The sequence below is a fragment of the Alligator sinensis genome, unplaced genomic scaffold (assembly GCF_000455745.1).
Source record: "Alligator sinensis unplaced genomic scaffold, ASM45574v1 scaffold937_1, whole genome shotgun sequence".
NCBI lineage: Eukaryota > Metazoa > Chordata > Crocodylia > Alligatoridae > Alligator > Alligator sinensis.
In genome coordinates this window covers 407,676-432,253 of record NW_005842257.1, presented here as the reverse complement: position 1 = coordinate 432,253, position 24,578 = coordinate 407,676, and the positions used below count along the sequence as shown (strand labels likewise).

The window sequence follows — 24,578 nt, the reverse complement described above, 5'->3', positions numbered from 1 at the left end:
CCCACGGTCTGGTGTATTTTATCCCTGTTACACTGCGGTTAGTGCTCACACATGATGTTTTTTTGGTTTCAACACAGACCGAGCACGTTGTCCGCAACTGGATCCAAAAAAATGTAAACTATTTATAAATGCAAAATATTCTCAGGTTCTTAAGTGGCGCGTCGTCCCTTTTTCTGCTTCCAGCGCATGCGCAGCTGGCTGATTTAATGTAATCTCCCCAGTGCAAACGCAGACGTTTAACAGCCCGTGGCACTGCGCAGGAGTTGGAAGAGGCTCGCGGCGACCTGATGGCGTGGAGAGCACCCAGCGCGGGAGTGATAAACACTGGTGTGCAAATGTTATTCGTCTGTGTTGTGTTTTAACTCGGAGATGGGCCTGAATTCAGATAAAAACTTCCTTTTAAGTTCAAGGAGACGGGGATCTTGTGTCCCGGTTTGAAACGCAGCTTGCGCTCTCCCGAAAACAGCAGAACAAAACAATTTCGGCTTGTGTGAAGGGACTTGAAATAATTGCATTTTTTTTTGCTTATTATTTACACTGCAGCTCAGATGGCCCTGACTCTTTCAAGCACGGGCTCGTGGCTTTATACTTTTACCAACAAGTCGGTGTCTAGCGTCCCAGAGAGGAATCGTAGAAAATGAGGGTTGGAAGGGGAGCTCAGGAGGTCACAGCTAGTCCAAACATAAGGCAGATTTTGAAAATGTGTTGAAATGCCTTTGGATTGAGGTTAACGTGCTACTGCATCCAGGGCATGAGAATTTGGGCTTGGCACCCTGTATGGAGGGGGGCAAGTGGGTGCAATGGGGGGTGCAGAAAGGACAGCGCCGGCTTGGCGAGAGGATGCAGCTCGGGTGTTACCTGCTGCAGACCTGCACTTTTTTGCATTGGGCGGGGGAAACACAGCGGCCAATGTGATTGAAAGTCGAATTTAAAACGGGGTCATTCCTTTTGTTCCCGCGTTTCCCGGAGCGAAGGGTCCCCGGCTTCTCTCGTTTCCTGCCCCTGCACCCTAGGGTTCCCGAAGGATCATAAGGGAGATGAGCCAGTTGAATGAGGGGACACATGGCGTCTCCATCGATCCACGTGGTTACTCGGATTAGTCCGGTTCTCGGCTCTGGGACCTCTCACGGCCCCGATTTCCAGCCTCCTCGTATTCTGAAGGGAGAATGGGTCACCGTTTAGGCAGCATCTCTCAAGCAGAGTCTGTTCCTGCGGCAGGGGCGAGGCCGGTATCGGTTGGTTTAAATGAGCTGTACTGCCCTCTAGATAGGTAGTAGCTTAGCTATTCTGTGAATGCCGCTTGAAACCAGAAAGAAATGCAAATGTCTAAAACTGTTGGTTCAGAGATGACACCTCTTTATTAGGCCAACTAATAAATAGCAAAACAATTCTACATGCTTGAAACCGTGATTTGATACAGCCTGCGAGAGTGAGCAAAGGCCACTGAAGCATCCACGTTTTCTCTGGACGTGTCTTTTGTACTCATTTAACCAAGCGATTAGGAATTTAGGGCCGATCTTTGTTTTGGATGTTGCCTAAAACTTTTTTTTTTTTTAATTTTTATTTTGCACCTTTTCTAAACGTGTTGAGTAAGTCATCATTCTGCTGTTTTGTCCCCAGAAGCACTGCTCTTGCTGAATAGGCCGTCTATAGCCTGGCTGGAAATGTGGAACAAAGCCTTTAATGTACTGATTGTATATTAATGAACAGCCAAACAGGAGGGCTGCTGCCAAAAAAGCAGCAAGTGAGAAAGCCATCAATATCTGTGTGAACTTTGCACTCCGGGAAGTGTGAAGTGATGTAGGTGAAAGGAGCTTATTGCACAAGTGAAATCATGCGGCCCTCTTTGATGCTTGCATTTTTACCCTTGGTAAACCAAAGAAGAATAACTGGCCGGGAGAGCACAGGGCTTGCCAGTTAACTGATTCTCTGCTGACCAAAATATATCCTGGCGTCTTCTGCCCTCTATACGTTCCCGCTTTGTACGTGGGTGTATGCATGTGCACACACGTTGTTAGCGTTACGACTGGCGTACACAGTCACAATACCTTTCTCAATACGTGCACTTGCCTTCAACATCTGGTTTGGATCACGTCAACTCAGTTTTATTGCAGAGCCATGATATTCAGCCAGGACCCTTTTTTCCCCCTTTAGAGGTCTGTTCAGAAATACTAGGTAGACCAGAAACAGCCTGGAAAAGCTAGCTAATGTTTTAGTATAAATCTCTTCATTAACATAAAGCCACTGTCTGCTACCCAATATGGGTAAACTTCACCTAAAATTTGACTGAAATGCTGTTTCTTAGCTCTTGGCTGCTGTTAGCACGGGCCTTTTATAGACTCCTATGAGCTTGGAATGATTCCCTTCAGCATGGTGTTACCCCTCATGCAAAGGGTTGCTGGTTGTAGCCATGTTGGTCTAAGGACACAGGCAGACAAGGTTTTTTGGGTAGATGCGATATCTTGTATTAGATCGACTAAATAGTTAGAAACATGGTTCTTTGCAAGCTTTGGGCTGCAAACGCCTTTCAGGTAGTGTGCAAGGGACGCGCTAGCTTGAATTTTGCATAGTAATGTTATCGTTCGCGCACTAAAGTAGCATCACTCGGCGAAAACTTTCCTTGCGGCACTTCCACAAATGCCTTGGAGGTCTCTGCCGTGGTTTTCAGACCTTTTTGTGGGTGCCTCTTTTTTCTGCTTTGGAAGCCTCCAGGAACGGGTGTTGTCCAGCCTGGGAGGTTTGCAGAGGATTCTCCATCCGAATGAGCCGGTAAAGGTAAACTGCAAATCATTTTTTAAGAATTGGGCCTCCACCAATTTTTTGCTTGTTCCTGATGTATTAAGGGAGGGGTTGAAAAATGCGGGGTTTTCCCCTCCCCTTTTGAACGTTTCAGGAATGTCAAGTCTGGTGTTGCTGAAGCTCGTCTCCAGGATCGGGATCTCCCGTGTGCAATGGGGGTCATCTCGGGCTGGGCCGGAAGGTGTGCCGAGGGGTCTGGCTTAACCAAAGCTTCCCGTCTCCAAAATGTCGGCTGGCTGTTGAAAGCGAGATAGTCAGGGATGCTGGAAATCATTTTGTTTTTAAGAGCCCCTTCCTCTCCTAGGCATCCAGCTTTCCCTCTCTTGGTCCGTGGGGTGTCATCCTTTCACTGGTTCTGCCCTGCGGTGTTCCCCAAGGCAGATGAGACCTGAATTTGTTAGGTAAAACTGTTTAAAAATAGAGATGAAATGTAAGCAGGAAGCTTTACTTCCTGAAGAACTAAGGCCCAACTACTCTGCTATTCTGCATTATAAAAACAAGCCCTCCTCCCACCCCCATTATTTTAAGCTTAAATAGACAACTCTGACTCGTAGATTTAGGCTGAAGATAAATGTGTTTTACTCTGGATTTAAATTTTTTTCCTCTCCTACATTGGGCAGCCCCTGCCGGGTTATATCGAGTTGCAGCACCCGTTATCGCCTTCCACTGCCTTGTTATCCTCGTGCCCTCTGGAGCTCACCTTTCTCCTCCAGGTACACCAGTGCCCGATGCAAGCTTTCGGGCTCCAGTGCCCTTCAGAGGACTTTCCCCAACTATTTAGTTGATCTAATAAAAAGATATTACACCTACCCAAAGAACCTGTCCTGTCCTTAGACCAACACGGCTACAGCCACCACGGGTCCTTAGACCAACCTGGCTACAGCCAACAACCCAGGGACACCATGCCTTTGCAACCAGCCGTGAGCCCTGGATAGATGCTGCGACATGACAGTCTTTCCAACTGAGTTGTGGCATCTATGTTTGAAACGGGGGGGAAAACATTTTTATTTTTCAACTGCCTCTCTTCCTTGGAGCAAAGTCGGTATTTGCTAAGATTTTGGAAGAAATGATGTCTTCTTCACTCCCTATGCTGTTGGTTTATGCTGCGACCAGTCTTGTACAGTCCAGACTGGTTTTCTTCTACAAGCCTGACCTTTTTTTTTTAAATGGCTGTGAGGGTAATGTTGCTCTGGCCTTGCTATAGCCTAGGTATGCTGCTCCTATATAGTGGTGTTTCCGATGTTATTGCAATGTTTCGGCAGCGCTTGCTTCTCCTGCCCCGGCTGCCCTAGCCCCAGGGCCAGCCTGCTGTTGCTATTATGTCTGTGCAGCTATAAATTAGGCAGAAATGTGTTCTCAGGCCTATCTAAACTAAAACAGGGTAATTGCTCTGGACAGGTTTACAGTTGGGAGGTGTGAAGTGCCTGCTGTCTGTCTGAGCTGCATGGAGGCAGGAAAAGGAGCTGGGGGGGAGGGAAGGGGCTCTTGAACACGGGCAGCCGGGGGCAGCTGGGCCTGGGAGCTGGTCTGAGATAACTAATTGAAAACTGTTTGTTCCTGTGTGACATAATGAGAAGGGAAGCAGAGGTGGTGGTGGGTCAAAAGCTTTGTGAACGGATTTTCCAACTTATTTGGAAATTGGTACATGCCACGAGGTGCACGGTTTGGTGTGGAAAGAGAAAAGTGCTTTGGGGGGCAAGATTGTAACCGGGGGGGTGGTGGAAAAAAGCAATGTTTTCTTCTCTCTGCAAAGGAGCCGAAGTTATAAGATGTGTGAGCTGCTACCCTGTCCCTTAGGAATAGTTCTCACCAAGAGCTCGGTGACTGGTATGAATAAGTCCTTGGAGCAGGATGTGCATCCACTTGGGTGCATGCATGGTGAAGTATTAGCCCTTCCCCGCTTCGATAGCTGCAGTCCCGGACCTTCTTCTCATTTCAGTTTGTAATTAAAAGGGGTGGGGGGGAACCCCCTCTAAGTTTCCCATAAACAATCACTGGGATTTCAGAGCAAAGCACTGAGACGGTCAAATCGAGTTTGACATACCAGAAACTTTATGAAATAGTTGGACTGGATCAATCCTTAATCATTCTCAGATTGTTTGGCAGTTAGTTCAGCTTCTCTCCCCCACCCTGGTGGACTCCACCTCGACTCATGTGTCCCTCTCTTTCCCCCCCCTATCCTGTAGGACAGATTTCTTTTTGATGAACTGACAACGGGAGACACGATGGGAATGGATCAACACCGTGTCAGCAGATGTAGGACAATGCATTGTGTAGAGACAGCCAAGGAATACATGCTTTTACGCACACCTAAACTTAATGTGCATTAAGGCGACTTAGGCATGCATCCACACGTGCACATACTAAGGCGCATTAATGCAGCGTGCAGACCGACTTGGGCCTAAAGTTAGTGTCAAGTCGGTCTGCACGCTGCGTTAATGTGCCTTAGTGTGCGCCTTAATGGGACTAAAGTTAGCCCCAAGTCAGTCGACATACACAGCATTAATGCACCATATCACATCTACATGTGCGTTAAGGCACTTTAACTATTCACAACTAAATTTAATATCTGCAAATGCAGGTATCAAATTTAGGCACGAATAATGTAAAATCGCTGGGTTTAAGGCTCATTAAGAGCATGCACATGTAGACCCGCACCCTTAATGCGCTTTAAAAATGGCTAATGCGCCTTAAATCGACATGGGTAGATGCACCCACTGAAGCCGTGTGAAGGATTGCGTATTTGATTTTTCTTATGTATTCTTTCTGAAGCAATCTTGCTTAATACGTCCAGCTCTCTTAGACAGAAGGGCTGCTTGCTTTAAGATCCTGCCGGTTTTATTAGCACGAGACATTGGCAAGCCTATTTTTTTTTTTTTTTCTTCCACTCATTTGGCATCTGAGAAATAACGCATGGGATGTGAGAATGAATTTGCTGTGAGGTGAGGATGCCTGTGGTACATTGGGCAGATGTTAGAGGACCATGTTCCTTGTGCGAATCCTCCGAGAGTTGCGTGTGTAAATCCTGTTGTTGACAAGAGTTTTTTATACAGACACAATTTCCTGTGACCTTGACTGATGTTGTCTCTTGCTCATCTCCAGGTTGACTCTTTCTCCTCTCATTCCCATGGAGTTTACACAATTTCCTTGCAGCCCTTTCTCACCATACTCGGTATCTGTAGACAGTGTGAGTGTGTACGCGTGCGTGCACACACACTTTTCTTAGCTAAGTCATTCCCAGTTTGCTGTTGCACCATCCTTGCATTACCTTATGGGCAGGTGTCCATTAATGAGCCAAGGGTATGAGAAACTAAAGAACTGGGAAAAAAAAACGGACTTAGTTTGTGCAAAAAGCAATTAATTTTTTTCTAAAATAGCCCCGAAAACCATAAACTCTAGGTAGGGCTTTGTGGTTTATTGCATGCAATAATTGTTAATTGGGGAAGTAGTATTGAAAGCAACGGCATTTTTCAAACGTTAGTTAATAAGGTGTGCGTTGATTCAACACTTGCAGATAAAGACCATCCTTAAAGGTGTATGATAGTTAATGTGTAACCACTTAAGTAGACTTGTTTGGATACTTTTGATGTGTTCTCCTAGCAATTTAAGCTCATAAACTTGTTCAGGACCTTTTCTGTTAATAGTGAAAAGGAAACTTTTATCAGGGTTACTTGTGGAAAAGAGACTGGTTTCCCTAACTGTTAAGCACTGTGTTATAGGAAATCCTAGACAACTTGGGTTGGAGGGAGCTCAGGAGGTCACATCTAGTGCAGCCCCCTGCTCAGAGCAGGACCAGCCCCAACTACATCATCCCCGCCAAGGCTTTGTCTAGCCGGGTTTTCAAAACTTACAGGGATGGAGAGTCCACCACCTCTTTGGGTAACCTCTTACAGTGCTTTACTGCCCTCCTACTGCGAGTTTTTTTTCCTAATATCCAACCTCAACTTCCCGTGCTGCAGCTTGAGCCCATTGCTCCTTGTCCTGTATCTGCCCCCACTGAGGCCAGTCCAGCCCCATCCTCTTTGCAGCCCCCCTGCAGGGAGTTGAAGGCTGCTATTCAATCCCCCCTCGGTCTTCTCTTCTGCAGACTCAATCAACCCATTTCCGTCCGCCTCTCCTCGCCAGTCATGTCCCCCAGCCCCACAACCATCTTCATTGTCCTCCCCTGCTAATGGTAAACTGCCAGCACTAATTAACGAGGCTGATTGTGATTCCATCACGTGTGTTGACACTGCCTCTCCCCGCCTGTTTGGTAAACCTAAATCCAGACATTTCCCCATGGCAGCTGAGGGGTAGTGTTTTATTGCGGCTTCTGGCTTTCATAAGCAGGGGATCACTTTGTTGCTTTAGACGGATGATTTTTGAGGCCCGTTTCTTTCTTTCTTTCTTTCTTTAATACGCATGTGCCAAATATATTGTGGATTTTGTAAAGCATATTTTCATTGGTGAGACTCCGGGGCCTTGCTCAGCCTGATCCCAACCAAGGGACGTTGCAGAGAACATGCGAATCGTCCAAAGTTTGCAAGTCTTTGCCTTAAAAATTCAGCTTTTTGCCGCTGAAGGGAAAACAGAGGGCTCTGGAAATACAATTAAAGCTCTTGTTTCCTGTTTGCACCTTTTGGAGACAGCATAGTGTGAGGTCTGTTAAGATGGAGATATCAGGGTTCCCGATGACAAGACAGGTAGGCTATAAAGTAACTCCTCTCCCTTAAGATTAGATGGGAGGAAAGAAATCTAAGCTGCAAATAAATCTGTGCCTGGGCTTTGCAATGACAAGTTTCCCAAATGGGAGAATTAAGGGGGGGTGACGGGAAAGGGAGGGGGACTTGCCTCCGTTTATGCAATTATGATTGCACAGCTCCAGACAAATATTGACACCGGAGATCTTGGCAGGCGACCATCGGTAAGATGCCCCCTGGGAATAAAAGGTCTTTTCATCGGCAGTCGCAGCTTTACGAACCCCCCTAACGAGTTAGTACAGGTGGCACCGACAGCAACGCTTTGTAAAACGCAGCTCGGCGTTCAGCGGCGAACGCGATGCGCAAAGCAAACACAGGTGCCCGAAGGATCGTGGCCCGCGCGCAACTCTCGCGCAGGACTTCGCAGCAGCAGCGAGCCTGAATATTTTGCTTTCCTCCGGGGTTACCGTTCCCAAATGTCCCGTTAACAAAAGGAGCAAAACTCTTTGCTAAATATATAGGTTGACTCCAGCCTGACAAGCCGCGGTGACGTAACTTCATTACTTCCTCTCGTGCTTATATTAAAAACAACAAAACCCCCCCCGAATACATAAAAAAGAGCAAACATAATGCAAAGCTACTATGAAGCAGAAGTTTCCTATAGAGACTAGTTAGATCTACTTTGCTCCCGAGACATCTGTATTTGTCTGAGAGCAGTCGAGAGGACTTTTTACGTTGGCTGATCTCTCTCCTTCAGCGCACTGGACAACAATTAACAGCAGCCAGATACCTCCTCCATAGCTTTGCTTCTTAGCGTAGTCCAGACAAAAGGTTAAGTCAAGCAATCATTTCTGCAGTGTTATTTCCTATACAATACTCTGGAGAAAGTTCAGTATCACTTAGCTAACTTCTCCAGACCCATTTCCTGTAGGTTTTGTTGGAGAAATGCTATATTATGTTTCCAGTTGCATTACAGGTTTGTTTTTTTCCTCTACAAAGTGCAGTGCAATGTATTTTTACTCAACTTTTTGTTGTTGTTTTCTTCATACAGTGGATCACAAATACATAATAGCAGGAGTCTAGATCAGGGGCGAGCAATTATTTTGGGCAGAGGGCCACTTACTGAGTTTTGGTAAGCCATCGAGGGGTGCACGACAGGCAACCCAGGGCAGATAAATATTAATTTTCTAAATTTTTTAGGGGCCCCGCGGGTCGGATAGAATGGCCTGGCGGGTTGCATCCGACCCCCGGGCCGCATTTTGCCCACCCCTGGTCTAGATATTTATTCCAAGCATTGTCTATATCACCATCCATGAGAAATCAAAGAAAATGGTGTTATAGGCAGCAGCAGTGAGCCTGGCGTGGATATCCCATTTAAACAAAAAACTCATATAGGAACATGGAAGTGGCGTGCTGTATTGACCTTGTGGCCCATCTAACTCAGTTCCCTGTGTTTGGCAATAAGCAGTATTGAAAGCTTCAGGTCAAACTAAAAAAAACCTCTACCATAGCAGATAAAGAAGATATTTCTTTTATGGGTAGGTTTTTCTATCTGAAGCATCTATTCATTGATTTATGCCCTGCAGCAGGAAGGCATCCATCCATCCATCCCTCTCTCAGGAACCTGTCTAATGCACTTGGTGATATTCCTGCCCATTTTTTTTTTCTCTTTCTATTTTATCCTCCTTAGTTTGTGACCTCAATGCAATCCTGTGGTAGTGAGCTCCATGCTGTTCCCCCCGCCATACTTCTTTGCTGCAGAGAACCAAAAGTCTTCATAAATATTTTGAAGAACCCTAGTTTACATGTGGGAGAGTTGAGAAGGTGTTACGGCTCGTGGCTTTAAAAGTGACCTCTTAAATTTGGTTTCCTCTGTTTTTGCATGTCCTGATTTCAGTGTTTTGGGGCTGAAGTGCTGACCTGGCACCTCTAAAAATTCAGGCCTGGGATGGTGAGATCCTGAGGCCGTGCAGGAAAGTGTTTGCGTAGGAGCTGTGAGCATAATCAAGGTCTTCCAAGCCACAGGACCGTCCTCCCCTCGCCTCCATGGGCCGAGCCCATCTCTGTTGCTGTGGTCATGAGCTCCACCAATTTCCTTTTTCTTCCACCTCCTTTTATACTCGTCCTCCTTGTCTTGTCTTGTCTTCCTGTGATGCTGGACCACTTCCATCTCATCCCACCCAGCCCCTCCGGTGCCTTGGGTCCCGCTGGAGTGCTTCACCTTGATATTTCTTCATCTCCTTCTGTGCCTGGAACAATGTCCCTTCTGTGAGCCACAAACCCCTCTTTTTCTGATCCCCACGTGAGCCGATTTCTTGTCTCCCGGTTCTCTCTATAGAGATTAACTTTTAAATCCCTCCAGACAGGGCCATCTTACACTCTGACTGTAAGCGCCCTACACACCTATGCCCCGTAGGCAGAACAGCAAACGCTGAAATATATCCCTTTATATATGTGCTTTTGAGGGATCTCCTTTTTGCAGTTGTGAAAGGTGCTGGCAAAAAGCCAACATGCTGGTCTGTTCCTCCACACAAGTGTAGCCCGAGCAGTAATTTGTTAGCTCCTGACGTTTTTGTAGCCAAACTAAGTGAAGGCGCACTAGAAAGGGTGTGGGTTTTTGTGATCGGGTCACTTGGTTTGTAGGAAAAGGGCAGAAACGTTCATCTCGGTTGATTTGTACGGGTCCCTCTATGAGTGGCATGTACTTTCTGCTGACTTGAATTTGGGGAAGGGCGCAGCATTTCCTAAGTAGTTGTTGGATGCATAGGGCTCTTGCTACCGTGTGAAAAGCTGCAGGGAACCAAATGCTCAAGTTTCCCAAATTTATTAATGAGGCTGTGTGGTCCATGGGTTAAACTGGAGGACTAGAAAGCTGTACTCTTAATGAGGAGAAATGGGATCACCTTTCATCCATGCATTTTTTTTCTCCCAGCAAGGAGGCCTTGATAAGACAATGAATATCTATCAGCAACCGTTTTTCAGTGGGTTAAATGCACAGACACCTTGACAATGTAGCGTGGGGCAGATTAAAGCACCTCTAACCCAATTTGAAGGTGCTTAGCCTAGTTTGAACTTAAGCTGACCGGGGGACAATGGTTTAATTTTGCAGCAGCTTTAATATATATTTTTAAAAAACCCAACCCTACATTCTTGGCATTTAGAGATATGTAATTATATCACAGGGTAGCAGTATGTGTCCAATAAAAATAGCTGAAACAAGATGGCGTGTATTAATTAAATAGCATTTTCAAACCAATACCTTTTTTACAAGCGATTTAGTATGTACATGCTTCCTATAGCAAAAGAAGATGGAAGGGTTTCCACCCATAACTCGCATGGAAGGACTCCCCGGTTGATGGCATGAAATGCACACAAGGAAAATTTTGTTCCTTGGCTTGACCGCAGCGAGATAGATGCACACGTTGAAGGAACTTGGAGTCTTCTGGCTGATATATTGGCAGAAGGCCCACTCCAAAGCCAAAGTGAAATCAATGAGAAACCACCATTTGAACCCAAAGTCAAAGCGTGTGTTTAACGTGGAGCCTGTGAATAGACTCATCGGTGTCACCAGGACTCTTCCTGCAATTCAAAGTTTTGCATCTGCCTTCGCTTCCGGCCTTAATGTTATTTTTTTCCATTGACTTCAGTTGGCTTTGGAGACCCTTTCGTCAAACCCTTTGGTCCATTTAAGTCAGACCCTTATAAATCAGACCCTTTGGTCCATTTAAGTCGATGACAAAATGCTCTCGGGGACTACTTGCATTCACATGCTTCCAGGAGCAGACGAACCTGCTGTAAGGATAATCTTGTGAAATATTGCCAAGCCTTGTGATAGCTGCATTGATTGTATTTTGACCACTTCACCTTTACTCTGCCCATGAATCGAGTCACTTCTAAGAGTGCAAACAGTGCTTCAGGGCTAGCCGTGGCCGCTGAGCTTTATCTTGGAAGCAGGGGCATACCAGTCTTGCTGTTCCTCGGGGAAGGCCTTGAGGTATCAAACCATAGCAAGTGTGAAAAACTCATTGAAGAACTTTCTGACATTTTATGAGCTATAATCTTCCTCTCCCTCCGAGTCTGTAGCAGTTCGTCTCGCACGACGAAGGGAGCCTGGCGTTGAGTGAAAGGAGTCGAAAAATAGAAACAATAAAAACTTTAAAATTCTCGCGCGTTTCCAGAATAAATCTTCTGTGAAACATGCAGCATTATATGATGGGATAGGGTGCTATAAAGATTTCTACTGGCACTCTTCTGGACGACCTACGTAACTCAGTCATGAATGATGCAGCTGTCCCAAACTCATGCTCATCGGACCTTTCTTCCGCTGTGATGGGGAGTGGTGACCTTATGCTTTCTTGCTGTGTGTCTAACCAGTTCTGCCTGACTTGGCATTAGAAACCCTTGTACCCATCTCCCAGCAATAAGGTATGGGCTTCAGTGCCATCCTTGGGGTAAACACATCTTGAAAACCTGCTCCAACTTGCTGGTAAAACTGCCAGAGCTCTTCGTAGGCTAGCGCTTGCACTCTTGGTAGCAGTGGTGCACTTCCAGCATGGTTGGATAACGGTGGCATGATTTTATGCAAGAGTTTTCAGAGTCCTAAGGGACCGAAGAGGGGTCTTGAAGTTTTCCCACTTCTGAACAGAGATTTGTCTTGGGGATGAATGCTTCATCCCATGTACAGTCCCATCCCACCTCCGGGGTAAGCACAGCTATCGCCTACATGGAAAATCAATGTCCGGTATTGAATGTGTGCCAGATGGTGTATGATCTCCCAGCGCTGTGCCGCCCACTTTATGAACTGCTGCTTAGTAACCTCCGAAGTACACCGTTAAGTTTGTTGGGCAAAGCGGGTCACGGTCCGTAACTAGGCGATGCACCCCTATGCGGTGATCGGTGACATTGGAAAACGGGGAAGGAGTGTCTATATACATGATTTGCCCGCTTGCAAAAAAAAAATTTTTTTTTAAAATGGAGTTTAACTAAGGGGGAGGAAAAATTCTGTTTGCGACTTAAAATAGGATGTGTGTTAATCTGAGCGGTTAATTTGACTCTCAACTGCTGCTGCAGTTTGTGTCTTGCTAAAGATAATTTCATGATGGGCCTTGTTTTGCTTATTCAGTGAATGCATAGAAATCTATACGTTATAGCTTTTACTTCCCTCTCGATCTGCGTGGAAGCATATTCTTCTCCATTTTGAAGGTGAGTTTAAACACATGGAAGGTCACTTAAAATAAAATAAAGGGGGCAGAACACTTGATTTGCTTGATGTCTATTTCTGTAACTTGTTATTGGTGTGTGTGGTTTTATTTCTAGTATTTCGTTTCAGGGCTTCCTCTGAAAATGAACAAATTGAGTCAGTTGGACCCATTATAGCTACCAATTTGGGGTTAGAAATCCATTAAATGGCTTGGTGCTTTATTGGCGATTAGAAAACCACTTGGAATGAAAGTGCATTTTGATTGGACATTGATTACTCGAAAGGAGTGAGGATGTATGCCTATATAAACCACACACCTTCATCTGCAATTGCCAGTGTACAGGGTTGCTCTTTTCATGCAAAAAAAAAAAAAAAGTGCAGATTTTGCCCTGAAACTGTTCATTACAGTAAAAACTATTTTTAAAGCAGAACCGGAGAGCTGTCTGCTGCACATTTTTTCACACCTCCCGGGGATTAGAGTTAGACGTTGCACCCTCCGGTGCTTCTGGCCTGCGATTTATCCCGTTCCTAGTTTGTCCTTCACCCTCATGCCTTGAAGAATACAGACATAATGATTTTTCAGAGCGCTCTTGCAAGTCAGCCGGCATGATCTTCAAATTCTTTCAAAATGTTTCTGGCAGCCGGCGGAAGCGCCTGCTCTGGGAACTCGAGTTGTCTAGCTGGATTTTTGAATTGGATAGTTGTGTGAAGAGCGTGCTAATGTCGGGAGTGATCAAATGTGCTTCCAGATGTAAGCAGATCGCTGCTGGGCTCAGGAAGGGACTTGTCCTCCATGTATGGAGCTGCAAAATTGGCTGGGCTCCTGATGAAATCGTGTTATTCCTCCGCCCAATACACCGTCTTTGGGAACACTGGAATAGGCTGGGTGGTCCGATCAAGCAGATGGCTGGAGTTTGGGTATCATTGCAGAGATGCCTAGTTTGTCTCCAGCCTTTGCAGTGGATCTGAGAAGATCCATGTCTGGCTAAAATTAACACTAATTAGCAGCTTCGAGGCGCGCGTGACTTATTCGTGGTTCAGGGGCGCAGGTTGTAGCCATGTTGGCCTAAGGACGCAGGCAGACAAGGTTCTTTGGGTAAGTCCGATATCTTTTATCAGGCCAACTCAAATGTTTTTCCAACTATTTGAGTTGGTTTAATAAAAGATATCGGATTTGATGTCTGACACATTCGTGGGGCGTGTATGCAAAAGGGAGAATATTAATTTGCTGTGTTGGAGTAACTTGGCCCTGCTCGGTGCTGAAAGACCGAATAACGGCTGGTTTTGGGAAACTCGCTCGACTGCTTCTTTCTCCTTAAAGCCGTTCAGGAGTGCAAGAAGTGATGCCGAACTTGTCTGCTGTGTTGGGAACAAGTGGCAAGCGGAGGAAAATCATAGTACGGCAGCTGGCAAGCTTGTATTCTGACGCTGGAGGAGAAAACCTGCAAGGAGAAAATCTGCGCGCTGTTTTTATAAGCTCTCTTTTTTTTTTTTTTCCCCTGTTGCCTGACTAGTTTTAACCAGCTCACAAGTATTCCTTTGTGCTGTTTCCAAGTTAATGTGTTTTTTGGGGCAGCCTGCTCCCTCCTGATTAACTATTAATAAGAAGAACAGCGAGAGAATCAAAAGATGAGTAAACACACTCTTAGCGAGTTCTCTGCCCTCTCCAAAGAATTAATGATTGATCGGGCTTAGCTTTCACGTAGGTGGGCGGAGACTCGGTAACGGGAGAGAGATCGGCCAACGCGAAGCTTCGTTGCCCAGTCTGCTCGCGAGCCGCGTTTTGGCAGAAGTCGCGAGAGTCGCATTGGGAAGGCACAGACTACACGTCACATAGCAGATTTAGCGACACTTAATAGTGGGAGAGGCCGTATGTAGTTTGGAGCACGGTTTCTTCAACGCCTTCTCAATTAAGCTTCATTAGTGGGTACTAATGCCGCCCCCGCCCTGCATAGTAACGTTTGGTGCCGGGAGGCCCACGATTAAGACACGTCCAAAGGAAAAGGTGTCTGTTTTAATAGCTCCTGTTGATAATCCAGAACGTCTTTCGGGACGTGTGTCGTGTTGCAACGACCTCCGTCTGCCGCAACCCGTGAAAGACGCCAGCCAGACTCGCGGCGGGGACCGGCTTACCCCGTTCTTGATTAGAAAGCAGACTCGAGGATGTTCCCCTCTCTCCGTGGCTTACTGCAAATGTGCCGGTTTTTGGAAGGAATATTTTCTACGCGCGTCTTGAAGCTTCTATGGGACAGCGTATGCGCAGGTAGCGTCTCGTGTTAGCGCCATCCTCCGAGTTGTATCGGGGGCTGCATTTATTGCACGAGTATTTCTAGTAAGTCGACAGAGATGTGCAGCGCCGGCCAGATTTTTCTCCCAGTTAGTTAAACATTCTTAAGTTACCAAAAACGCTTTATTGACATTATGAAGCCATTTGAATCCCCGTAGAGTGCAGAAGTCATCACAATTTTGTGTGTTAGCAGAAAACACATGTTCAAATATATGACTGTTGGATGTCACTGAATGACTGCTGACCTACAGTGTTTTCTTAAACCATGGAAACTTCTGAACAGTGTACAGGGAGTTTCTGAATTATCTCTCTTCCCATCTGCACTTGACCTATAGCCCACAGCTGGGTTTTGCGAAGTCACGTGGTGCACGCTTCAGGTTGCCAGCAGTTGAGGTTGTTATCAATCCCTCCGGCCTGTCACACCTCCAAAAAAGGGGGGGAGGGGGAAAGAGAGCTAAAGATTTAACCTAGTTTATCTTCCAGTGCTGTGGTGGAATTGCACAATTTACAGATGAAAAGAGTATCAATTCATGTTGGGTATCCGTTAGTGGGAATGTGGCAATTACGTTGAGACGGGCATGTACAGTAAATTATCCAGCTGTTAATCTGTAATAAATAGGCGTAGTTTGTTAAACACACAGCAGGGAGCCTTCATTGAAAAGTATGGCTGGAAAAATCATTGATCCATCTAAGAAACATGTCAATGGACCTGGGGCTAATGAGTTCATGTACTTGGGGGGTTTTTTTGTTTTTTGTGGGTTTTTTAGACAACTGGATTTTTTTTTTTTTTTAGCTCCTGTTTCAGCATTTTAAACCAGGCACATTTTGGCTCCTAGAGGAGAAGACAAAATGACAACTGTGCTCATGTGCGGTTTGCAGGTTTTGGCTTTAGGGCCTGTGTTGTTTAAGGTCATCAAGTAGCACTTTAATTAAGCAGAGGCGTAAACCCTGGGCACAGAGCAGGATTGAACGGGGAGTTTGTGGATGAGATGCAACTCTCCATCCTGCATCCCCTGGTCTCGGTGGCAGGACCAAGAGCCTTCTGTGTTGTACAAGCAAAATAGCTCGCAGCCGAATCGAGCTTGATTTTTTTTATTTAGCCGTCCCCATCCTGTCTTTTTAAATGAGTTTTTTGCTTTTGTGGCAGTTCCTGCGAGGGGCCATTCTGGGTGTCCCGAGAGAATAAAGGATGGCGTTTCCTTTAGGCAGTACAGATGAAGCATGCAGTCCCAACGGGATGTTTTGGAGCCTTGCCGTTAACTTATACAGCTGTTTTCTTAGAAGGTGAATAATTTGTCCGGCCTTCTTGGCTTTGCATGGTCTCTCCTTGCTACTTTTTCTAAGCTGAGATCGCTCCTTGATTGATAATGCAGGACAAGGCCAGTCATATCTCCAAAATGTAAAATTTCCAGGGGCTTCAATGGGATAGGTTGGGTTAGGAGGCAAAGCAGGACGCTGGGCTCTCTGGTCCTGGTTCTGTCCCTGACTTGCTGGATGGCGGTCGGATCTCTTCACTTTTCTGTGCTCGAGTCTGCTCCAATTAAAATAAGGACAAAAGCCCTGGTGAGTGTAGCAGAGCAGGATCAAGCCGTTGTGAAATGGGAATAGATTCACCTCTCTCCTAGAGGGCTTGAAGCCTAGTTCGACATCTGCAGACATTTGAGATCCTCAGATACATGCGCGCACATATCTTGCATGCTAATTGCAGTTTATTAGTTAACACTTTCGGTTTTTGCACTGTTAAATTAGTTGGGGAACTCACTTTTTTTTTTTTTTTAAATAGAAATCCTATCCACGCAGATAAATCCATATCTGTTTTGCTAAGATTATTAAAACTGAAGGAAACTTGATCTTGGGTTTTGTGCAAACATGTTTATATAAGCCTAAAATAACCTGCCTCTGTCCTTCTAAAGGCACAAATAAGAACTCCTTGTCTGAAGAAATTCAGAAGCTCCCGCTGTAGATTGATATTATTTAACGCTATTACAAAAGATTTTCTGTCCTGCCGAAATCGTGGAAGACGCGGCGACTCTCCCCTTCTCTGCCTCTCTCTTTCTGCCTCTCTCCAAGCGTTGATAACGATCATATTCTTTAAATTTCCAGCTTGCCTCCAGCATGGTGGAAGCAGATCGGCTGGTTCGGCGATCGGTTACCCAATTTGCATGCGCAGATGCCTGCGTGCCAGGGACCAGCTCTCCTCGTTCTTGCGGACAAAAACAGTTGCTTATGCAAAGTGGGAGCCGAGAAATTTGTCCCCTAAGTTGCTTAAAGATGCCAAAGAGGTTTACATAAAGTTTTGAACCATGAGGATCAAATGTATGTTTCCTTGCATCAAATTCCAGCCCAGGCATTATTTGCCTTAAGATTTGCATTAAAGGGCTTGATGCATCTGCTCCTAGCCGCTGGGTATTGCTTCTTGGGTATTGAAGTCACGTTGTTTAGAATATGCACTTTTTGAGTGCCTATATGGCACTCGAAAGCTAACTTGTGCTTAAGCTGGGGCATTGCCCTTGGGATGACAGATTCACATATCCAGTCTGACCCCTGGCCACACACAACCACGTCAGCAGGAGTTGTTATTCTGGATACGTGGCCTGTCCAGGCAGGTGTGTCCAGTTTCTCACAGTACTGGACACTTTTTTTCAAAGGAAGATGCAGAAGGCGCTTTAGGAATAACATGCCCCATGTGGAAATATAAATGCTCTTCACCTTCATTAAATGAGGGGGAATGGCTTATGTAACTCCACTGAGGGTCGTGGGGCTTTTGGGGGCATTGATAAATCTGGCTTTGTGGGAGCTTCTCCCACACAGTGCAGCAGTCAGTAGAGTTACAGCAGCCTCTGGGCTGCTCTCGGTGATGCCAGAGGAGGGAACCAAATGCTCAGCTTGCCCAGAGACCGGGGGGGCATAGAACTGGTCCACGGGCACATCGGTTCTGACTTGCACAGCGCACCATGACTCTGTGTGCTCTTTAACCACCTGCAGCCTCTCATGACTGTATGTTATCCCTGCTAGATGGACAGCACATTTGAACCGTGGATTTCTGTAGGGGGTGGGGATTCTGCTGCCTCTCCTGGCATTCATAAACCGCTTTACCATTAGGTCACACTGGAAACCAACAATGTGCTTTTCCAGGAAACCAGAAGTGCCAGTAACTTGTGTTTTGAAAAGGTCTAATCTGTATCTATGTACACACCCATCAATAGCCATGTGCACAAAGCATGCCGTTTCCACCAGGATTATCTCTGGGATGGGTGAAAAGGGAATCCCATCCACTGAATAGAGACCCGTGCAGCTCCACTGAGAATCTGACCTCCCTTACCAGACAAACGTGACTTGGGATGTGCCAGCATTATTTCTCCACACGTGTGGGAGAAGGTTGAACTGGGCACCTGATGGTTTAGCCTGTTCCTCACCCCAGCGCAAATGGTCATCAACGTCTTTCAGGCCCTCTTTGCAAAGTGCAGCCATTCACAGTGCCGTTTTGCAAGACCGCATAAGGAGAAACGCGAGCTGGTCGTTCCAAGAAAGGGACAAACACCCCTAGCAAGGGTGTGCGTTGATGTGCCATTGTCTTGGTTCTCAGTCACGGCTGCTTGACTGACAGAGGCTGGGAAAGCTTACCTACCTGGTTGGCCAATACAAGGAAGAAGTGAAGTATGCACACTAGTTAAAAGTAATGCTCCAGGCAGGACAGACAAGCTCTCTCCTACAATCGACACAATTGATTAGTATTAGATTGTCCTAGAGCATCTCAGCACAAAGAACCTTAGATGTGTCCCCCAGATGTGCCCAGTTTGTCCCCCAGATGTGCCCAGTTAAGTGTGGAAGAAGCAAGGACGCCATAGGGCTTTGATGGGATGTTCATACTGGTACTTGCTCAGACCCAGTTGCTAATCACTTGACTGTGCAGTGAAGATGTAGCCTGAACTCGGGCATTATGGGGTTGTAGGTAAACCACAGTAGGTGATTTTTTTTTTTTTTCCTTCCATAAGGCTATTGCCTTGAGGATGGCAGAAGGTAAATTGCTGGTACTTTTGTGGAAAGTTGGGCATAGATTTGTTTTTTATAGTATTAAGAGCCCTTCAAATGCTGATGGCAGCAGCAGTAGTGTGTAGTAGCAGAACCAGTCAGCATAGTTAGGCCCAACATCAGAAAAAGGGATTCCTCTTGCAGATGGATCTGTTTGAATATGCTCTCCTCTTGCATGCCATGCACATGCTCGGGTTGTACCCAAAAGCTTGCAAAGAAGGATTTTTCCAACTATTTCAGTTGGTCTAATAAAAGATATTGGATTTACCCAAAGAACCTTGTCTGCCTCGGGTAGGGTAGAAACTGAGAGGGCATTTTTTTCTAGTACTCTCATTGGCGTTTCTGATCCCCACGTCCCCACGGGTGGGATACCAGTGTGCAGAAGCTAATGTGAACGTTATCCATGGGCTTTCATATTCTCAGCCAGTGTTTTGACTCTGGGGAACGTATGCATGCAAGTAACCTTTATTTTCGTGCCGCCTTCTCGATTTGCATGACAAGCCCAACTAAGCCTGGGGCCTCATGCAGCAGGCAGTGTACAGACGGTGACAGCCTCTACCCCAATTTTTATTTACAACCCGAACAGACAAAGGGTGGCAGGGAAAACAAAGGCCGTGGAGAGGTGGAGACTTGGTCACCCAGCAGGAGAGCTCGAGAGCCAGCAGCAAGACCCAGGTTTCCGGACTCCTCATCTTGCAGCCTGTCTCTTGGGCCTCAGATGTCTCTTTTCCATTTGCAAGCCCTGACAGAGGTACCATACGCTCCCTATCCAAATTCTTAGGCAAGGCCCTCTGTTTAGTGATGTGGCAGACTAGAAATTTTCTGGTGCCTTCATGTAAACGGGAACAATTCTGGTCTCACTGAAACACCGAAGATGCATCCAGACGAGTGCGCACGTGCCTCTTGCGGCATTTTTATACACCTTTACTGGCCCCAGCCTCTAGCTCCATTGGCTGAAGATCCAGGAAGAGCTGGGCAGGGTCACGTTGCCCCACGTGGCACAGTTTGCCCCGCACCAAAGTGCGTGTTCAGGCACGCGTGTCGAGGCAAAAATCTCCGGCACAAATTTGTGCCGCTCCTATTTGAGCTGCTGCAAGTGCGCGTGCCTGCATGTATGGACGCGCCCTGAATATGTACATGAGCAGTCCACCTGGTACAACAGCTCCCAGACTGTATATTTCCCTGTACTTGGCTTAGTTCACACTCACCCCACAGGCAAAATACGGTTATAATAGAGAAGCGTGCGTGCACGATGGCGCTGACAACCTTCAAACCTCTGGCCCGGGAATGATAATACAGTACAAGGAGGTTACCTGCAGTGACATTAACCTTTGAGCATGGAAACCTTTCACCTGCTTGAAATCTTTACGATCACGCAATTATTCCCTCCGTCCGCCTTTGTTGGGAAAACGAAACGTGTTACGGTGTGAGGATGCGGCTTGTGCTCGGCGAGAAAGCACTCCTCCGGGATACTTCTCCCCCTGAAAATGGCAACGATTCTCTCCTCTGTCATCGTGATGGCTTGTGGCGTGTGAAAATAAATGCACTAGATTGCAAAGCACTTAGCTACACAAGTGCCTTAGACAGGTGGGTAAATGGTCATTTATACAGAGGTCCCATTTAAAGGGTCAAAGCAGGAGTTGGGCTCAGCTGAGACATCATTTCCGTCTTAAAACTCCCCAGAAGAGCTCGTACTGCCTTGGACTGCTTTCTTTCTGTGCGCTGGGTCTGTAGGACACTACTTGTTACACTCCTTTTATTCTGTGCCTGGGGCACAAACAAGCTCAAATGCGATTGTGCTGGGTTGGGTTTTTTTTTTTTTTATTATTATTACTATTCTTTGTAGTAATGCAATTATGGACAAATTACACTTTGATTTGTAATTATGCTATGAATATGAACTTGGCTTGCAAATATAGTTCTAGTTTAAACGGCAGCTTGACTTTTATTTAGATAAATGCCTCTGACTTCATGGGGGAAGGGATATCTGCTGTAGGCTGGTATTGATTTAAAGGTCTCCCAAGCATTTAAAAAGACTGGAGCAGGGAGTTTGCAGGACAGCATATTTTTAAAATAGATGCTTCTTTGGGTCTGAAACTCATGCTACTTCAGTCCCAGTTTCTATTAAGGATCTACTTTGAACTCTTGGAGATGGTTTCACAGGAGGTACTTGCGGACGGCTGGATGTTTCATGCCGGAAAAAAACCCAACACGCTGTCTTATTGCTTATTGTGGAAGTACTGGGAAAGCTTTGGGGGTGTGTGTGCGAGTCTTGCAAGCTCTTTGGGGCAGAAACCTTTTTTTTTTTTTTTTTTTACTGTGCCTGGGCCGTGGTCCATGCCTGAGACCTTCAGGGGCAACCACAACATGCATAAAGGATGCTCCAGAGGACCTGAAGAGCCACGTGGCTGCTGTTTCCCCCGTCTCTTCCACCTACCGTTTTGTTCTTTTCTTTTTACACCGTAAGCTCTTTGGGGCCTGGACTGTGTGTAATGTTTTTAGAGGTGTCTAAGGGCCGGATCCAGCTCGGCAGCAACCGCGTCCTGGAAGCAGAGACCAGGTGCCAGCTCCCTCCCAGGGCAGCGTCCTCTTCCCCGCGGGACGGAGGACCTGTCCAGAACATCCTCTTCCCTAGTGACTGCTGCTTTCCTCCTCTTCTGGTGGGCACCTCCCCTCCGAGCAGTCTGGATCCCAGCGTGACGGCAGTGCCGCCCTCCCAGCCTCGAGTCAGACGCAGCCGGGTATCTGTTGCATCCCATCGGTTTGCTGTCGGCGCCTCCATGCTGAGCGGTGAAGGGATGTGGATTGCCCTTGGGAGGCACTTCAGGCTCCTCTATAGGAAGCCTGGGCCATTTGGATCATCTCCTAGGCCAGCAGCACCTCCTGGGCGCTGCTAGCGCCCTGCCGAGGGGATGCAACAGCTGGTTTCCCGACACTCGGAGGGTGCAAGCAGGCTGCAGGGGAGACGGGGGGGGGGACGACCAGGTTGGAGCAGGGTTTGATCATCTGCAGCAGGTATAATGATAAAGCCCGTCCCTCCTGCATACGTCCCACCTCTGTGCATTTGCTACAACCCACATACCGTGCCTCCTCCCTGCCCAAATCCTGCTCCAACGGGCCAGGATCACGCACATTATGATGATTTGCTTGCTTAATTCCCATGTCATTCATAATTTGGCTTTAATTAATATTAAGCTTATCAGTAGCTCCTTCACTCCCTTCGGGCAGATTTATCTGTAGCGTGTCACTTGCTAGTAACAGCCGCTCAGGATGAAATTGTAGGGTTGGAAGAGACCTCGAGGGTATAACAGCAAAGCGATTCTCATCGCAGTGTGGTTTTGCACTGGCCTCGACCCTATTCTAGGCCATCTGGTGCATTTTGGGGTGATATGCATGCGGTAGTGTGTCACAGGGCGCCTGCAAAAAAGGAATGGTTCAGATCTGTGAGTGAGATTAGCCCTGTTTAGAAAACGCCGAGCACGCCTTTATTTATACCCATACCTTTGCGTGTGTATAAAATATGTGGGTGTCTGCATAAAATATTCAGCACGGGGTTTGCTGACTGCTTCAGATCAGGCTTTATAATGGAAAACGATCTGTTTATCTGTGATCAAGAGTGTGGTTATGAATAACCAGGAGGGAAACAGTAAACTTAATTGTCTCATATTAAGATAAATTAAGTGCATACATTAATATGAATGGGAGACAGGGAATCTAGGAGAGGCCTCATATGTTCTGATAGCAGAACCCAATAACCGGCCAGTTTATGCAGCAGAAAGTGCTTCTCTTCCCCCTCCCTCTCCTTGTTTCTTAAGTGCTCTTGTAAAACAGCAGATCATCTCACAATGCAATCCAGAATAATTAAGACGACCGGGTTTTGCTGAGTGCAGTGACTGTAGCATGCTGATCCGACTGTCTTTTATTTTAACAGAAACCTGAGCTACAACAAGTTGACGGAGATCGATCCTTCTGCCTTTACAGAGCTCCCGAACCTCCGGGAAGTGTAAGTATTCTTTTCGAGGCTTTAATTGCAGTTTGCCAGGACGGTCCTTGGAGCAATAGGAAACCGTATATGGTTTCCCAGGATACCTCTTTGCCCGAGCCAACAGGCATCTGCAGATCTGACTTGGTGTGCGTTTTTCGTACTGTACCTGTGTGCTACTTCTGGTTTGGCTTTTTTTTTTCTTTTTCTCAGCTCAGTCAATTAGCAGAACACAACATCTCAATTAAACCGGCATGCACTTATTGGAAATCACTGGTGTTTGCTTTGCTTCGCTGTCTGCCTCGGAGGGAGTAGTGGAGTTAACACACCTGAACACACCAGGCTCCAGCTGAAAGGTATCCCTGCAGCAAGGCAGAGCAGACTCAGCCCTGACATCTGATGCCAATCTAACCCAAATCTCCCAGGAAACAAAGGTGTAGTGTAGTGGACAACAAAGCACTTAACTCTGCCTCCCCCCTGCCTAGGGAACCAGTGCAAATTGAGTTTGCGCTCTGCTCGGGGACCCGAAAACTGCAGTTTTTTTTCTTGGTTAGCTGGATCAGAAGAGCAGTGAGGGAGATGGCCCTTACCTATTATTATCAGAGGGGATTCCTCCCCTCGGGTTGCAGGGACGCTGAACTCGGATCTCACCAGGCTACTCTGATGGTCAGATGTTCATGGAGTTGGGTTGAGTTGGGGGATTTGAGCAGAGAGAGGGACTCCGACCCTAAGCAGTGGGTCAAGATCTTTCATTGGCATGTGAATTTGGTGGCAGAATCGAGGTTTGGTCTTTGTTTGAAGAGCTACCGGTGCCTCGTGGGAAACTGAAACACCATTTCCTTCTAGAAACAATACTGTGCACTGCCCCTGTTGTGGCTTTCCTCCTTTTCTGTTCAACACTGGGGCTTAGGGTCCTGAAGTTTTTACGTACACAAACCCACTTACATCAGTGGGGGTCTCGGCTGCAAGATTGGACCCTGTTCTCCATCTGCCTCCTGATTACATAATTAGTGATTGGTTATGAAGTAGTATGACATGGTATGGGGTGAGGGGAAGAATACGCATCAGGAGTGCTGAACAGCATATTGCAATAGAGAGCAATAATGAGAGCGAGAGAAGTGATGCAGATGAGCGATACCGAGTCCCTATGATACATTTTCTGAGTTCTGTAAACTCTGGGAAGCCGTAAATTGCTCTGGGCTTAGAGAACAGAACCACAGACCTGATCCTATGGGACTAATGTAATTGGCTGTTATCCGAACATGCTGGAGGCTTAGGAGCGTCTTTATTTTTGAAAGCACCTGAGTGTGCATGGTCCCAGGTGGCTTTAGGGACTAGGTAGAAGACGGGAAGGTTGAATCCAGGTTCTTATACTGCACCGAGTCAGGATTGGGCTCCCCCGTGCAAGGTGTTGTACAAATACAGAATTAGTCAGTTCCTGCCCCAAAATGCAAGCCATCCCAAAAGACAGAGGGGGGTGGGTGTGTGTGTGTGTGAGAGTGAGTGATGGGGAGAGAGCAGGGGCTGCAGCGCACAAACAATGTGGTTGGACAGATGAGAGCTTTTCTGTATGAGAAGGGCTAGGTTAGCATGTAGGGA

General features: G+C 46.6%; 1 protein-coding gene across 3 annotated transcripts in view; it reads left to right on the top strand.

Annotated features, from left to right (window-relative positions):
- The window catches only part of LRIG1 (leucine rich repeats and immunoglobulin like domains 1), a 106,349-nt gene that overhangs the window by 19,714 nt on the left and 62,057 nt on the right, over positions 1–24,578 (top strand). For 2 of the 3 annotated variants that reach the window (XM_006027619.3, XM_025208866.1), the window contains exon 2: positions 22,929–23,000. In XM_006027619.3, the coding sequence (XP_006027681.1) occupies positions 22,929–23,000 (72 nt within the window). Of the gene's footprint in view, positions 1–20,329; positions 20,585–22,928; positions 23,001–24,578 lie in introns of those variants that run through there. The other variant, XM_025208865.1, reaches the window with a different exon arrangement.